This window comes from Fringilla coelebs (assembly GCF_963513975.1).
Source record: "Fringilla coelebs genome assembly, chromosome: 1".
Taxonomy (NCBI): domain Eukaryota; kingdom Metazoa; phylum Chordata; class Aves; order Passeriformes; family Fringillidae; genus Fringilla; species Fringilla coelebs.
In genome coordinates this window covers 117,715,796-117,734,252 of record NC_140028.1, presented here as the reverse complement: position 1 = coordinate 117,734,252, position 18,457 = coordinate 117,715,796, and the positions used below count along the sequence as shown (strand labels likewise).

Sequence of the window (18,457 nt, the reverse complement as noted above, 5' to 3'; positions counted from 1 at the left end):
TCTTAATTAAGACCTCACCAATTGGAATTTCCTGTTTACTTATATATGTATCATACTGGTATACCTATGAGGACCAAGAAGAAATTTAACTCTAATAGAAACCTTTGGAATTTTTTCTAACATTAATCTAAGTTATTTGACAGATGTCTGGAGGAAGCTATAAGATAAACCCTGTTGTTGTGACTCTGTAATCATTCCCCTTTAAAAAGATTATTTTCTCCTAGCAGAGTGGTTCACTGAGATCTCAAAGCCTTGCTCTCAGTATGTCCCAGCAGAAACCATTTACAGACCCCTCCCTAGTTTTGAGAGGTCTGTAAGTGCCACACAGAGCTGAACTTTCCTGTGAAACATCATAAAAGGTGTATTCTCTTTCTTTTCCTTGCTTTGTACCTCCAAGAAAGAACCTGTAAGTAATGACAAAATCCCATATTTTATGAATTTCTGTTAATGATGCTACTTCAGAAATATAAATCAGTAATGAGGGCAGACAGCCATGCAGTCTCTGCAGAGGAAAAATAAAAACAAAGTCTGAGTTATATCTTACATCATTAAAAAATGGACATGCTAGATTATAGGGCAAAAAGCAGCATTCAGCTTCCATGCTGCAATACTAGTTTATGACTAGAGAGGCAACATAGTGCCAAGGTATCTTCAAGTTATTTTTCCTTCAAAAGTACTAGCATGTTTGTGGTCTGGTCATTTGCCCTGTTTTACAAAACCCACTGCTGCAAGTGTTTGCCAGAGAGCAAAATGAGGGGTGACAGAGTCTTAGCCATCCTCTGTGGGGCCGGTTTGGGGTCATGCTCAGACCCTAGTATGACCTATCCTTGCAATCTCAACAGACGAAAACACTGCATGAAAACACAAGATCAATTAGAAAACAAATCAAATTAGAAACACCTTATATTTACTGGAAGTAATTGTGTACCTTTTACATGGGGTTGGATTAAAATTTGAGACATTAATTATTCACTAAATATAAAGTTGCATATTTCAAATAATCTGGAAGGCAATTATCATCACATAAAATATTTGTATAATAATAGTAATTGCATATGATCTCGCAAAGGGTTCAATCATTCAAAGTGTTGAATAGTGCGTGTGCATCAAACAAAATATTTCAGGACAGGTTTAGCTTTACACAAGTAAGCAGTCCAATTGACCTCACTAAGGCCACTCATCTACTTAAATGTCAATATGTATCTAAGTGCTTTCCTGGATTAGGGCCAGAACGTTTTGTCTTTTGTAAGACAAGGTCCTGAGAAGACCTGTTGCAAATGGCTGTAGTCTGCAGAGTCCCGGAAAGGCGAAGCAAAACAAAAAAGGGCAGTGTCACATGATAACTTAGCTGTTCATTTATTTAAGGAATGTAGTTTGTCATTAATGACTGGCATTATTGCAGACAGGATTATTGCTATTTAAAGGCAGTTATAGTAGCAAATACGATGAGGTATTTGAAACATGGAATAGGCCTGAAAAGCAAAGGGACTGTGACAGAGATAGTGACTACCTTATCAGTGACTCAGAGTTATAGGGTTCTCTGGAAATCATTTTGCATCATTATTTCCATCAATAGTAGGGGACTAATTTGCGCATTACTGATACTGCAGTCCCAGCAATGGAGCTGCAAAACCAGCTTGCCTGAGGATGGAGTACGCTCCCTCTGGATCCTTATCTCCCTGGAGAGTCCGAAGTTCAGGAACTGCTGTCCATGAAGGTCCATTGTAGAGGATTGCTCTAAACCCCATTAAAAAATGAAAAAAAAAATCTAAATATCAGTGATTGTCTTTTCCTTGATGAAAGTGAATATAAGGTACGCCCAAGCATGTCACTGTGAATGAAATAGAATTCCCTTCAGGGTAGCTAATGTAGCTGTGGTTTTGCAGGTCATACTCTCAGTTGGTGTGGCCAACCTAACTTCATGCTCACATTAATTATTGAGAGTGTGGCAAATTTCTCAACTGCTGCCTTTGTACAAGAAAAAAATGTCCTGTATGTAATTCTTCTTATTTTCAAAGCAAAATACAGTTATTCAGATAATCTTGGTAGTTTTAATTAAGTCACTGCTTAGAAGACGTAAAATATGTAATGTCAAGCTGATTATTCAGATAATCTTGGTAGTTTTAATTAAGTCACTGCTTAGAAGATGTAAAACATGTAATGTCAAGCTAATGCCCAGCACTTTTTGCCTCTCTGGGGATAACTGTCCTGTTTGTATAGTAATAGCTTTTTGCCAGTGTGAGAACCAAGACATGAGTATACCAGCTATGCCTCACACAGCTAGCATGACTCTTTATGCTCAGGTAGAGCAGAGGGGAGCCTTTAGCTAATTAATCTGCATTTGAAAGGAAAGCAGCTCCGTATGTAGAATAGTGTGTTTTAATACTTGGTGGATTCATAATGGTCAAACTGTTGTTTTGAAATGTACAACCAAGATGGACGCTTTGCTTTTCCTGCCAGGTATTTCAAGGAAGTTTGTGCTAGGGAACTGAATGGTCAGTCTTCAACTACAGGGAAAAGGAAGAATTACTATGGAGCATATCTGTATATCTTACACTAGCCCTATCTAAATTTAAAAATATACTAGACAATTTCAGGAAAACTAGTTCACATACAGTGAAACGATTGTAATGCCTTAGGGTAAAGATTTTTCTTCCACCGAATTAATTTCAGAGTCCCACTGGATTTATAAGTCATTCACATATCAAAAATCTTAAGTTGTTTTCAAAACTCCGAAATTCAAATAAAGTACCTATTTAAAGTACCTACTGTTTTTCTGGCCAATTTTTCTCTTTTCCTTGGACAACTCATGTTTGCATTTACAACCAGTATTTGTGAGGTGTTTTCCATACTTGGTACTGAGGAACAGTGCAGTACATTGTTCTCTAGCTTCATCTGCTCCTTTTGCATAGTTTGTCTCTCTGGAAACATCTATTTCATCTGCTTCGCGTAACTTCACCTATTTTTTTTTTTTCCAGGAGGACAGCTTTGTATTTTATTGGGAAAACCAAGAATACTCAGAATGTGAAAAGAAAAAAAATAGTTGTGAACGTGTGTGTGTGTGCGCGCGCGTGCATAGTCATGATCCAGAAATCCTGCTGATAAACAACATGAAACAAAGCATTATTAATAATGCAAGAAGCTAGGCAGCAGGAAAAAAAAAGTCGAAGAAATTGTTTTTTTTTCCCAGATGAACGTAATTTAAGGAACTTAGGTGGTGACTCTTCAGTCAGAAGAAAATCAGCAGAATTGAGAGTTCTGAGATAATTGCTGAGAAAAAGAGCTGGACATAGTTTTGAGGAGTTGGGTTAAACACACCTGCACTTCTAAATGCTCAGGGAACTTTTGTGAGGCTTTAAAAGACAGGATGTAACATTACTTAAGTAATAGTCTCTATTAATTCAGCATCTGAATTTCATTGCCTATCTTATGTTAAACTGCTGTACTTAATGAAAATTAATCAAGATAATTTTCCTTTCTTTGACACCACCACCATTTGCACCCTTATTATAGTGCCTTTTAGTTGAGACTTCAAATAAGATTTAAGTGCATGAGGCGCCTTAAAATAATTTAAACAAATGAAAAAATAAAGATGCAGACTGGTAGAAATCAGTGGGTATATACTGGTGAATCATTTTGGCATACGTGGTGCCTCAGTTCTTCACTGCTCTTTATCCTAAATTCCTTCTAGCTATACACATATGATGCAGAAAACATTTTTCTAGAGAAAGATGACCAAGTGCTCAGGAAGAATGCCCGAAATTTTGGAGGTCCTGATTTCTAAATTCCCCAGAGAATGTCTGTGTGGTCTTTTGGGAGGAGATGCAAGATCACACTGTTTGTGTTCCAAACTGGATGGCTACGTGCCAGCTCTGAACTGGACCCATGCATTTATGTGGTGTCAACAGCAGCAAGCAGCAAGCCGATGTTGACTGGGCTTTTTTAGGCTTCTCTGTAACACAGGTACAAATACAATTAATTTTTAAAAGATTAAAATCTGTAATTTGATCTTATTCTTCATCAGCAGTCGAATTAATGTCTTGTCTGGCTAAGGAAGAACTTAAAAACTTAAGAGGAATAAAGAAAGAATTTTAAATAGAGCAAAAATGCAGCATCTCTTTCCACAGAAAGTGACTTTACTCAGTATTGAAATGAGCAATGTCAAATAGTCAAGCATGCATTTAGGCCTCAGCTGCTTCTGCTGGACAAAACACATATGGAACATATCAGTGTTGGCAATGTAATCTACAAGAGAAAATCCCTTCTTCAGCTTGTGTCTCTTGCTTCCTCGTTGCATCTGAATGTGAGGAGCTCTTGCATTCATAATCATTCTATGTGATCAGTCTAGTTTCCTTCTTCCCCTGTACAGTCACAACCCTTGGCAGCTAAGTTATTTGAATTTTATTTTAATATTAGATTTTAAGACTTTTTTTGCAATAATATATTTTTCATCCATCTTATCAATCTTATTTAATTTCCTTCTGTCTTCTTCTGTCTTCAAATTTGTTTTTCAATTCTAATGACTAACAGTTCTTATTCTCTTTCTGCTACCACGGTTCCTTGGTTTTATCTTCCTCTCTAATTTTGACTTGCTCTTTCGCTCAGTGTTCACTCTTTTCTTTTTTCCTTTGTCTATATTAGTGCTATGGAATATGATAACAATAATCCTGAAAACTATTATAAGTAAAGGTTAATGTTTTTATCATTATGTCCTATGGTCCTTCTCTGCTGTCCCTTTTCATAAATTTTCTTCATTCATGCTCTTCCCCTACTATTTTCCTAACTTTTCTGGAGTCTCCTGTCCTTGAGCAGTGACTTAGGAATGCTCAGAGGATTGAACTTCATTGCAACATCTTATCTTAGATGGAGGAGGAAAAAGCAATTTGTACAATGAATTCAAGAAAAATTATAGATCCCTACAGAAAGGGGAAGTCAGATGAGAAAAGGAAGGATGGAAGGGCTTTTTCTGTACAAGAAGGAATTAGAGGGGTGCCAGCTGCAACAACTTTGTTTTCACAGCCTCCTGATACATGAAGTCAAAATGTGAGAACTAGGAAATCTTCAAATACTGCTTAGTTTTACTGTTATCCCAACAGAGATTCTCACTCCTGGTGACTCTTCTTCCAGGAGTAGGTTGCCATAGCAAAGAACAGAAGAGAAGCTGGGAATTTCCTTCTGGTTTTTGGCAGAAGAAAAGTGGTACTTTCCCTTTACTTCAGCTGCTGTTTACTCAGAAAGTGAGTATTAAGGCCGTATATTAACAGAGAGATCTTGTACATAAATATATTTTTCTGAAAATTCAGGGAGTATAGGGAAAGTTACATTAGTGGTCAGGACCCTGAATTTCATGTTTGGTTTATGCAAAGTATAAATGTTTCAAAGAAATTAGGAAGTCTATTACCTGTCTACTGACTCTTGTCAGTTTGTGAGAGTTTTACAATAGATATCTTGTTAAGGTCTTCTGACCTGAAGTTTCAACCATAAACCTATTTCTAATAAAGGAGGTTTGAATATGCATGTGAAACCATCTATAAATACTGTAATTTTTTAGCATTTTTAGAACTAAAAATAAAGAAAACAAATATGACTGTTGACTTAACCTCCAGAAGTTGGAATACTGGATAAAAAATTAAATTACTTCTGTTAAGAACTGTGCTGGTTAGTGCAACATACCCTAATCTACCATCTCTAAGGGACAGGAACTGATGTTAATTGCTAATGTGAGCAATGCAAAAAATAATGAGATTAAGGAACTCCATTACAAGATTTAGGACAGGATACAATCTCACTGGCTGTTGTCTTGCAGTCTACCAGTATCCATGTCAAACAGCATGAAAAACTATGTTCCTCATATGTTACCAGACCTTTTTAAACCTGCTTCAAATAATTTGTGCCGTGTGATTTTTCTCATATGACTGAAAAGAAATGCATTTGTGTCTTGGAGGATAACAAGTTTAATCAACTCCTGTTTCAACCCCTGTTGTGGGCATATACTAAGAATAAAATGTGACTTCTTGTAATTCAGAAAAGTTGCTAGGCTAAAGGAAATTATGTAGATTTTGACTGCCATTCAATAAAAGCACTTAATTCCTCTTTTATACATATATATTCCTCTTTCTGTGGTATTATGTTGCAATATTTCTAACAAGACAAGCTGACACCAGCACACAGTTAATTGTTTATCAGCAGAAGTGTGTATGTGTTAACTCTCTCATTAAACCCTCAAAGGTGAAGACATAACACACTGCAACTCCTACTTAGCACATGTAGACCCAGTGTTTACCCTCATGGACATGATAAAATGAAGACAATTATAGAAGGAAATCAGGCTGTCAAAAAATTCCTACTGATTCTATTTACCTACTCACCTATGATGGAAAAGATGCAGTTTTTCTCAAAGGAGTGAAATTGTTTAGTATTCTGCTATGATGAGAATTCACAAAGCATATAATGCTGAAATTACAAATTGAAAGTTTTCTGTCCTTTTCTTTGCGCAAATTTAATGAAAGCTTTTGATCACTATTAAAATTTTTGTTAGTTTAAAAAAGTTTGGGTTTGAAGAGTTATAAAAGCTCATTGTGGGCTATTTTATTGGCATGCTTCCTTAAAAAATAGTCAGATACTTCAAATGACAAAAATAAATGACTTATGAAATGTCTCATGTCTCACAAGTGAAAAGTGTATATACCCAGTACTTACAAACGTGAGGAGGGAAAAAATGAAATCCAATCTTCTGCAGAATCCTGGCTCTCATCTGGTTTTTGTAACTGTAACTTCTCCTTTGAGGGCAGAGTACAAGGCCAGGAGATGGGAAACACTGTGTATATGTTCTTTTTAATGATGCATCAGAAACACTTCAAGAACAGGTTTGTTGTCGTGGTCTCTCTGATGAAATGCACATGCCTCTGCTGAAATGGGCACTATACAAGTCTTTTCCAGGGTGCCTGCCTTTCCTAGTAGAAGAAAATGCAAATTTTCCTCCACTGAAACTTTATCCAAAAATACTTCAAATAGTATTGCTACAAAGTAAGTTTTCCAAATTGTGATATTAAAGACAAACAAAGATTTGATTTTCAGCCTTTTCAGGAATGGCAAATAACAACATGATATTAGAATAAGATAAGCTGTAATTTCCTGTTATGATAACTCCAGGATTCCCAAAAGAGTTACTCAGATTTAGAGCCTAGGTCAAGACTTTTTAAAAATACTTAATTTCTAGTTTGCAAACTGAGGCCTTAAGGGAGGCCTCTGATATCCAGAAAGTTCTTCCTATCTGCTCTTTAATTTTCCAAAAGACTTCTGTTTTAATGGTCAGGAAGGGAATACTCTCTTTCAGATTTTAAAAACCTTGACCTTTTTTAAAACATATATACAAAGAGTCTCATTTTCATGGCAATGTGATTTAAAGCTATGTTGCAACTAACTAACCACTGCAGCATGATAGTCTTAAAAACAGACTGTTTAGAGAAGGACTGTTGAATTATCTTGATTTAGAAAAGCAGTCCTCTTGGATTCAAGATGCTGTAGGGGAATAGTAGATTTACTGTTAAGCTCTTGTTAATTCTGAACCATCATATTGAGTAGGCTGGTAGCCAAACTAAAAGGCATTATAGGTAGGCTAGAGAGCAAACACTCCTTAAGCTTTATTTAATAGGCTAAAATGGTTGAGCTGCTTGATTAAAAAAAAAATCCACATACTTAGAGTTATAGAATCACAGCATATTCTAAGTTGGAAAGAGCCAACAAGGATCATCGAAGTCCAGCTCCTAGCTGAATCCTATAGTCACTGTTAGTACAATGAACTTTCTAAAATCGCAAAAAAAAAAAAAAAAATTTCATGTACACAATGTTAATAAATGCTCTACAGTAGAAAAATCTGTCAATTTATGTTTTTCTACATCTCTTTGCCACCTTCAGTGCACCTTGTACTGTCTGCACATTTTATGTGCATATAACACACCTGCACTTTACAGATGTTTTATACAATAATGCATTATTTATAGACAAACTTTGCTTTGGATTAATTATGAATCAGATTCTGACTGTAATGGGACTGCTTAAACATGTATACTTAATTATAAACAAGTATAACAAACAAGTATGTGCTAGACTGTGACCTGAACAATCAAGTCAAGCAATTTAAATTATCACCGGAATTGCAGAGATACTTACAATAATGAAAAAACATATTTCAAGCAGAGGTGTCACAAAAGCAACATTTAAACAAGATAATTGCTAATTAAAATTTTCATGTTTGGAATAAAAAGTATTTAGTGTATTAGGAATAATCTGGTATTTGGCTTTTTAAAACACTAGTCATTTAGTCACTGGTTAGGGATTTAAACATATCCTGTTTCTTGGCATGTGTCTACTGCCACACTATTTGAGTTAGAAAAGTTCAATGGGTAATGTTAGCTTAGCTGTAGAACTCTGATATTTAATAGGATTTTATGAAAATAGCTAATATGTGCACATGGCAGCAAGTTCTCAGAGTTAAATATTGTCATAGAAGGGTCTTTTGATTCCATTATAATCCTTATTTCATTTAACAATTAAACAAATAGGGCCTGCTGAGGCCACTATTGAATAATGATAATGAAAAAGTTTCTTCACCCCTTGATCCTCAAAAAGTTCTGGCAAAGAAAGTATATAGTTCACATTAGTATCACATGAGCTACTTTGGAAACCTGAGCTCACAGGGATAAACAAAGTCTCTGTGAGTAGCTTAGTCTTGGTGACGATTTCTGGGATTTGGTTTATCAGAAATGCCTCCTTTTGTATATGGAAATATTTTTCAACTTTAAGCATTCAAAATGCATCTGAATAAACAATGGGCTAATTTAAAGAAGTCCTGTAGAACAGAATGGCACAACAAGAAAAATCGGTGAATGGTCATCAGAAGAAATCTCAGATTCAGAGAATTTGCCACATCCGTCTTGCTGGCATAACCTTTCTAGTTTAGTGTCTGATACAATGCTTTTATCAGTAATTAAATTTCAATATTTAGAATAAGCATAATACAGATACTACTGTATTGATTTGTGTGCATATATCCTTAAGACTAGATTCAGAAGTTTTACTATTTCCTTTGTATTCAATCATCACCTTCACAGTCAAAAGTCTGGCAATGTCTGCAGGTCTTGATATCATTCATTACAGAACTGCCAAGGCTAAAGTTAAATGATTTCTTTTTCAGCGTTGTTATCTTGTGTCTATACAGGTTGGACAGATAAGCAGAGTTGAAAAGGGTTTTTTTAATCCTTTTTTCTCTGAGATAGGACTGATCAAATTTTGCTAAAGGCCTTAAAACTGGTATTCTGCTATGTGCATCTTAAGCAGCAAGGTGACAGAAAGCACACATCTTCCTCACCAGTTTACTGGCAACGCTCTATGACAAATGGTTCTAATAACATTTTGTACCTGTTGCGTATAAATTTCATCCTTCAGAAGAAACAGTGACACTCCTAACGACAAAGTGTCTCCTGTAGGGATGGTTTGTGATGTCCACATCTGTAGATACAATACTGGATAATATTTAATATTCAAGGCTAACTTTTCCTAGTTAAATGGTGAGGCAAGATGTTCAGGCAAGAGATGTTCACATAAGGGCAAACGGTTAAATCACTGTATTACCAGCTAATGAAAACCACAAACTTGGGCTACTTAAGATCTTAAGTTTAATAATAATGTCCCTAGTGTTTACAGCCTAAATCCTGCAAATATTCACATTTTCATTTAACCTCATGCTTTGTTAATAGTTTGATTAAATTGGGACCATCTATGAGTCACGTAGCAGTGTCAGGTTCTGAACTTCCTTGACCCAGTAGAAATGATACTGAGTAAGTAATATTCTCCAAAGAGCTTCATACTTTCCTCCAATCTGCATCACACCTTATGGTTCCTTTTCTGCTGCAGTGACAAGCACCATTGTCCAGATTGCAGACAGAATATTGAAGAAAATGCATCAGTCTGTAAGTTGGTGGCTGTTTAATGACTGTGGGGACACAGATGTCAATCTCTTCAGGAAGAGGAGATTGAAATGAAGACTCTCATGCTCCAAGTGATCTAAACAGTAAAAACAGATAGAAGACATCATTCCTGTGGCTCTATGTTTTGGAGGAATAAGCTGTCCCTTGGTGTTCTGAAGGAAAAGGCGGAGGTGCCTTCCTTTTGGAGACAGCTCGGGGCAGTAGGCCACAAAGGTATGGTGGCACTGCTCTGCAGTCCACAGTAAAGCCCTGGAGCTGGGGAACAGGACTGAAAATGTACCCTTCAATCCAGTGTTTTCAGCACCAGTATGCTGAAGGGGGATATTTGTGCTGTCTTATTCAAGCTATTTAGGATAGGTATCTGATCTCTGTGCCAGTGGTTCCAGGCACAGTCAGTGATCTCCTGAGGGCAACTGAGGGAACCTAAATTAAAAGTGTAGTGCTTTCATTCGACTATAATCTGAGTCAAGCTCCTGCATTAAGCACTTCAGCCAAATGCTGAAGGTCAGATGGTGTGGGCTGTCTTAGGTGTCTCTTTGCTCAGTGTGTCTCTTTGCACTCTTATTTCTGAAATTTCTAATTTTGCTCATGTTCTCAACGTATTGTCTCCTGAACTGACTCAATTTCTGAATTTCAAGCAAGTGGCCAAGTGCCTCAACTATGGCATTTCATTTCCCTTTATTCAACTTAATCGTGAAATATCAAGCTCTTGCAACATGCAGCTGTGTTAAGAGGTAAAAATAAATATGTGGCTCTCTAAATTACTGCTCTTCCTCCAAGTCCCTCCTGTTTGTCTCATAGCAAACCTAAACTAGTGCGTATGGGTTATGTGAGGGCACTCCAGCCGAGCAGGCTGTGTTGCGGACACGCTTGAAGGTAACCATCAAGTTGCAGTTTCCGTTAAGCTTTTAATATTCCAGCACTCCATCGCATTCGTTCCTTTAATAATTAACGGTTCTAATTGGACTAATTGGGCTCTCATTGTACTGTCAGCGCCCGGTAGGGCCGTTCCACCGCCGCCCCCCGCCCTTCTTGCGCGCCCGGGCGGCCGCAGCCCCTCGGGTGGGCAGGGCGGGTTAAGGGCCCGGGGCGCCGACGGGAGGGGCAGGAGGAGCCGCCGTTCGGGGCGGAGGGGAGCAGAGGATGCGGCCGGGCGCGGGGGGCCGGGGGGCCGGGGAGCGGGTTCTTTTGTGTCGGCCCGGAGCCTGGCCGAGAGGCGCGGGGCGGGAGCGTGCGGAGGAATGCTCCGGTGAGCGCGGGGCGCGGGAAGGGGCGGGCGGGTCCTGCCCTCGGGCGGAGCGCCCCCGAGCTGCCGGAGGGGGTGCTGGCGGCGGGGCCGCCAATCCGCGCGGGGCCGGCCCTGTGACTGGCGGCGGCGGCGGCGGCAGGGGCGGCGAGCCCGGATCGCTCGCTCAGCCTTCCCCGGAGAGTTTCCTCGCGGGGGCGGCCGGGGCTGCCTCTCCCCTCGGCACTGCCGGCGTTTCCCCCCACGGGACTGCTGCCGAGCATTGGGCCGGGGAAGGCGGCAGCAGCAGCAGCAGCAGCGGAGAGCGAGGGAAGCAGCCACATGAATCAGTTTCTCTCTGTATCCGGCTCCGGGCAGAGGCGGCGACCATAGCGGGGAGGAAGGGAGAGGGGGAAAAGCGGCTCCTGCAGCAGCGGCAGCCGGGGGCTCCGCTCGCCGCCGAGGTGGGTAGCGGGGCCGCAGCGTGCGGACGGGGGGCGGCTGCGGGCGAGAGTGCCGCGGGGGCCGGGGGTGCCGCTGCCCCGGTCGAGCTGTCTCCGCTCTAGAGCGGCTGGATGTCGGCAGGCAGGGGGAAGGAGAGAAAAGTTGCCGAGGGCGCCCAGGGGCTGCCCCGCGGGGCGGCGGCGGCGGCGACCCTGCTCGTGTTCCGCCGCTTCTCGCCGCCGCTCGTGGCCGGAGAGGGGCTGCGGCGGATCGTCCTCGCCGTGCGTGGGACAGGCTTTCCCCCGGGCCGGGGCCGGAGGCTTTGGGGCGTGTTGTTCTGCAAGTTCTCTTTTCGCTCCCGCTTCGTTGCTTCAGCGATTGTGGGTGTCGCTGTATCAGGGTGAGAAAATACCGCCATCAACGCCTGTCGTTTTTCCCGGCTGATCAGCCCCAAAAGCGCAGTTCCTTCGGTCCCCTCCAGCCTCCCTCGCCCCGTGGCGGCCGGGGCGGGCCGGTCCCTGTCCCTGTCCCCGCGGCGGGGCTGCGCTCGGTGCCCCGCTCGGTGCCCTCGGCGGGTCGCGCGTGTGCGGGCGGGGACCCCGGGCAGCCCCTCTCCTCCCCCGCGAGTCCGTGTGTGCGCGCTGGGCAGCGCGCCGCGGTGCGACGCTCCCCCGCCTCGTGTGAGGACCGGTTGTCACGTTTCGTCTCCTTTTCCCTCCCCAGGTGCTGCGGGACTGGTGCTCGCCGAGCCGCCACCGACACGTTTCGTCCGTCCCCCCTCCCCGCTTGGAGCTACGCGGCCTCGGCTGCCAAATGCGCGGGGGGGAGAGACTTAGGCTCAAAATCCCCCGATCGTAAATAGAGAGAAAGCGGAAGGAGAGCCACCGCCGAGCGGCCGCGGGAGGAGGGGAGGGGGGCAGCGGTGGTGCTTCTGCCGTAGCCAGGGAGGCTGATGGCGGAGTTTGGCAGCGGTGGCGGCACCGGCGGCGGGGGGCTGCCCTCCTCCCCGGGGCCGGTCCAAGGCAAGGTGGCGTTCAAGGCAGGAGATGGGGAAGGAGGAGGAGGAGGAGGAGGCGGCGGCGGGAGATCCCGCTTTGACAGTGCGGGCAGCCGGGTCTCCAACGGGGATTGTGCCCAGCCGGGAGCCGGTGAAGAGCCGGGATCAGCTCCTCCTGCAAGCCCGGAGAGCAGCAGCAAAGAAAGAGGATTTTCCGCCGGTCAACAGCGAGAAGGCAAACCCGGCATCCCCCGGAGGAGCAGCATAATTAAGGTAAGAGCTCTTGCTCCTCCACATCGGGGTCGTTTTCTGTGTGATAGAGGCAGGGAGATGCGGGCGATACATTGGGTTCACAGAGCCTTGGCTCTAGATGAAAGGACAGGCAGCTTTTTTTCTTTCTCTTTTTTTCCTCCCCCCTGTGGCGAGGGGACTTGATTTTTCCTTTGTCAGAAGTGGACAACAGTGAGAGGATGGCTTTGTATACATCCACGCTTGGGGGTAGCAGGGCGATACGTTTTGAGGTTTATTAAAGTAGAAGGGTCTAACTCCTGTTAGGGAAGGTGAGAGAAACTAGCTGGCTTGTGACAAGACAACATGGGTACCAGCCTGGCAGGGAAAGACATGAATTGCACAGTATGCTTGTTATTTGGGATGCACCTGTGCAGAGCAATTTAGTGGCTCCATTGGTTTGTGTGTGTGACAGGCACACAGCAGGTGATGAGAGATTCAGGCTCTCATTGGGCTGGGGGTGGGAGAAGGTATATAATAGGGAACATTCTTCTTGTTAAAAATGACAGCTCGTTTAGCAGTAGGCTGAGTTGTACTTCACCTATAGAAACATCTTTATATGTAGCTCTGCATATTCTGAATGCTTATGTTGAAAAGTAGGGGGAGCATCAGTGGTAGAATGTAGTTTGGGCAAAAAGGAATGGGATTTTTTTTTTAAATACAATTTTTTCTACAAAGATGCTCGTTTTGGTTTCTTAAATCCACAGTTCCCAAGATATATGTTGGGTTAGCTTTCCCAACTCCAATGGAAGTATTGAGAGAACACAGAGAAATTGCTCCAATGGTATAACAGCTGTGAAATGAGGCACAACTTCAAGTGCTTAAGATCTGAGTTTAATCAAGATCAGCCAGATCTAAATTAAGCTAGATGTGTTGTCTTCTTAGATATTTATATGCTTCCAAAATCAGCTGTGTTAGGCTGACCTTGGCTGGATTCCAGACACCCACCAAAGTCACTCTATCCCTCCCCTCCTCAGCTGGACAGGGAAGAGGTGGTAGAATGAAAGGCTGAAAGGCTCATGGGTTGAGATAAGGACAGGGAGAGATCTCTCAGAAATTACTGTCAAGGGCAAAACGTGACATTAATTTGTTAATTACAGTTAATTTGGGGAAATTAATTTATTGCTAATCAAATCAGCATAGGATAATAAAAAATAAAACCAAATCTTCAGAGCACCTTCCCTCCATTCTGCCCCTCTCCTGTGGTGCAGGGGGATGTGGAATAGGGGTTGTGGTAAGTTCATCACATATTTCTGCAGTTCTTCCTCCTCAGGGGAGGACTCCTCACACTTTTACCCTTCTCCAGCCTTGGGTCTCCTCCCATGGGAGGGACCACGAACTTCTGTAGCCTGAGTCTTACCCACAGAGTGCAGTTCTTCATGAACTGCTCCAGTGTGGCTCCCACACGGGGTCACAAATCCTTCCAGGAGCCCTCTCCTAGTTGGGTTTCCCACAGGGTTGCAGCCCTCATCAGGCACCCACCTCCTCTGCCATGGAATCCTCCATGGGCTGCTAGGGGACAGCCTGTCTCACCATGGTTTTCTCTGTGGCCTGCAGGGAAATCTCAGCTCTGGCACCTGGAGCACCTCCTCCCACCCCTTCGCTGACCTTGGTGTCTGCAGTGTTGTTTCACTTATCTGTCGTCCCCCCCTTTCTCTGGCTGCAGTTGCTTCTGATCAGTGTTTTTCCCCTCCCCTGTTAAGTCTGTTATCCCAGGAGCACTACCGCAGTCACTGGTGGGTTTGGCCATCTGGGAGCTGGCTGGCATTGGTTATGTTGGTCATAGGTGAAGCCACGGGCAGCTTCTCACAGAAGCCACCCTTGTAGCCCCCCTGCTACCAAAATCTTTTCGTGCAAACCCAAAAGACATTCCACCCCTTATCATTAAAATCCACATCCATCATATGATCTTCACAAATGTCAGTTGCATCAACAAAAAAGAATTCCCCACACCAAAATCAAAAACAACACCATCACAACACCAAACAAAACACAATTCACCAGGGTTAGAACATAAATTTCACACAATCAGTCCGTGTTTTACCCATTATCTCTGTTGTTCTGTTGCTTGGATAGAAAAACATGTAGAATATTAAGAATATTTCAATACACAATAGTGTATTGAAAGTTGTGTTACCATCTCCTGGGCCTTGCTGTGAAAACCAAGGGGAGAGCAAGGGCAGTGAGCAGTGGAACACATTTGACAGGCTGTACCCACCCTTCCTGTTTGAGCAGTGATGCTGGGTGTGTGTGTGCATGTGTGTGTGTGTGTGTGTGCTAAAGAAATCATAACAATGGACGGGGGGCAGCTGAGCTCGGTGTTGGAATAATTTCATATTTGCTTTATTTGTTAGTGGTTTTTTTTTACAGGTCTGATTCTTCTTAACCGTTTCTTGTTTCTTCTGTGGTAGCCCAAGAAGGACAGTAGTGTTGTTTGCAGCATGTACCATGCTGTTCTACTACTTTGTAGTGTATGATTTAATTATGCTGCAACCTTCTGCCTCTCTGGGGACCAAGCAAGGTCACAGTACCTAGGGATTTGTGATATATTAAGATCAAGAAGCATGAGATAAGGAAATAGGTTTTGAATTACATTTCATGGATACCCGAGTCAAGGTTCCTACTTTCTATAGCGATGATAGCACTTTGGAATACAAAATTATTCAACTTTCTGCTATTATTGCTGCTGAATACCGTTTTGCAGACATGAGCAGTTATCTGTGCAGCAGCCAAGAACTGATTACTAAAACTTTCTGTTATTATTTGAATAATTATCTCAGGTGGAAAAATGTGGCAACACTGCATTTAAAGTTATGTGGTCCATATTTATTTTAGATATGACTGTTTTAATACTTCTGGGAAAAATCACTTGTCTAAATATATTCTGATTATGATTTTGCCTGCTTACTTCAGCAGTTCAGGTTGTTTGAGTCCAGGTGTGTTGGTGCCTGGTTTTCACTATGAAACCTACTGGAACATCTGGCATGGGTATTAAACCTGAAGATGCTTCTTGCCTGCTCTTGTAGAGCAGAAGTCTGTAAAGAATGGGAAAAGTAAGATGTAATACGCTTTTGGAAAGTGTTCCTGGAGTTTTAATAGCTTATAACTGCTCTTAAAGAAGACACAAAGTAACCTTAAGGAATGGGTCTGCTCCATGCAGATGTAGATTTCATATATTCATGCAAAACATGAAAAAATTGATTGCCTTTGTTGAACCAAATTTGAGGGCCAGGGACTACATTCATGCAAAACATGACTTTGCAGTTGATCTGTAAAATGCACCTTTATGGAATATCTAATACTTAAATGTTGTGTCTGCCAATTACTGTGTAGGTGCTTGGGTCACAAACGGAAAATTGACATTTGAATAATAGTTCTAGTACAGATTAAATTCTTTAGAACCACATGTTTGTGCATGAAAATCAGGAGCACAGATCCATGTTTTATTTTGGTTTCAGTCTGTGCTTCCATTGGCTGTCTATTTTCATAACTCTGAGAAGAGCAGTTGCTGCCTTTTTCCCTTTCCTTTCTTACTTGCAGTATCTGTTCCCTTTTTCCAGTAGCTCCATATTTTTTCCGTCTTATTTCTTTTGTGCCCCTGCTAATTTTGACTTTTTCTTTCTTGTTTGTATAAAATGATTTACGCTTCGAGGCTGAGGTGTCACTTAGGATGATGACAGGTGCTGCAGCCGCTATTACTGGAAAAAGTAACGCAGTCTTTATACATAGTAGTTTACTTGGCCTTTCACTCTCATGTATCAGCTGTGTTTAGGCTGAAAGGATTAAATTGAATTTGTAGCAATTTTTATGGAATCACCTATTTTATTGATTGCCTTTGTTAAACCAAATTTGAGCGCCAGGGACTACATACATGTGTTTATAGAGACTTTTTCACTTTCTATTTCTTATTCTCTTGTATTTATGAGATTCTGATTTTTCAATAGGCAATAGTGATGATACATTGTGCATTCATGGGATTAAGGCTCTTGGATACCTGACTTGTAAACTAATTTATATACCACTTGTTTGTATGTAGTGCGTTTTGGGGTGACTGTTTTGTTTTTCCATAATATTTTCCTTGGTGCAGCTAGCTGTTTCCTATTATGCAATTTCCTACAACATTTCCTATAATACTCTGTGAAATTAATTTACATCTTGCAGTTCAAAGTGGGTTTAAGCATCCTGTGAACTTTTCTTAGCTTCTCTGACAGTTGGCAGTGAGCTTTATTTTTGTGTGAGGTTCCTCCACGCCTTTCTTAAAGAGACTTTGAGGTGGTAGGCGTTTGAGAATCTTTCAGGCAGCAAGTGACTTGTGGTGTATGGGCTTGTTTCCTCAGAGCTGCCTGCTTCCAGGGGTGTCCAGTAAATGCTTACAGAACCTCATGGTTTCCCAAAGCTATAGACCTAGACAGAAAGAGATCCATGGGGATAAATGTGTCTTTATTAGGAGACAGGTTGCAGTAATAAAATGAGAAGAGATACACTTAGGAGAGACTGCAGTTATTTAGGAAGGCAGCAGTGAAAAACACATGGAGAAAAGGTGGCTTTAGCATTCTGTGAGCAGGAGTGTTTTTATCAACATGTGTGTGGAAACAAAGTTCAGGGTGGTTTTTTTGCATATACCAATACCGATCTCAGTGTCAATAAATTTCTTGGCTGATAACTTATACAAATTTGCATCTTTCTTTTTGCTTATGTGTCTAAACTCAAGCTTTCATTCTGTAAAGTAATGTACTTACTGAGCATTGTAAACTTCTAAGCCTGAAAGAAGAAAGGAACCAAATTTAGCAGGTAGATACTCTAGGGTATAATTTTCAGCAGAGCTTTGCTTTGAAACTAAACATATCTATGTCTTTCTATGACAGGGGATTTAGACAGCATGTACATCAAGATCTTCTTTCTTGTTAGAGTGCCAGAATATGTTGGTAACTTGTTCAGTCTTCTGTGGTTTCTAGTTCATACTGGAAACCCATTTGTATCAGGTGTAAACAATATGAAATATGGAAAATGTTGGACAGTGTTTTCTACTACGATTGTTTTAAAGGCTTTGATATAAACTCTTTTGCATTCCTGGTAAGCTCCAATGTAGCATTTTCAGTAGACTTAGGTTTTCTGCAGTCCGAAATTATCTTTGCCACAATGTCTTCCTGGAGGCCCAGGAATAGGTCATACATATTTGGCCTCCATCTGAAAGAATATCAAGGAATTAGGTTGCTGGACACAGTTTAAAGTATGTGAAATTACCCGATTTTCAATCATTTTTCATATTGCAAAGAAACCTGTGTAATGATGCAAGTAAATTTGATTTGGTTCAAAGATGCTAAGGTTCCTTAAGTTCAAAGAAAACAGCCATGGAAAGGAAAGAAGGAAACAACATATTTGGTTTACTCATGCCCTTCCCCTTGGAAACAAAATGCGACAGTATCGGCTGAATTCCTTCTGGTTACAGAAGATCTTTGAAAGAAGGACATGGATGTCCCAGCAGTAAAAGATATTTCGCCTAGAGCACACGTG

The 18,457-nt window shown here is 41.7% G+C and overlaps 1 protein-coding gene across 2 annotated transcripts in view; it reads left to right on the top strand.

Moving 5' to 3' along the window:
* The first annotated feature begins 11,473 nt into the window (after window positions 1-11,473).
* PLCL2 (phospholipase C like 2) overlaps window positions 11,474-18,457 on the top strand; it is a 98,882-nt gene continuing 91,898 nt past the window's right edge. For both annotated transcript variants that reach the window (XM_084209485.1, XM_084209486.1), the window contains exons 1-2: window positions 11,474-11,678; window positions 12,382-12,928. In XM_084209485.1, coding sequence (XP_084065611.1) covers window positions 12,611-12,928 — 318 coding nt within the window. In that variant the 5' untranslated portion in view covers window positions 11,474-11,678; window positions 12,382-12,610. The remainder of the gene's footprint in view (window positions 11,679-12,381; window positions 12,929-18,457) is intronic.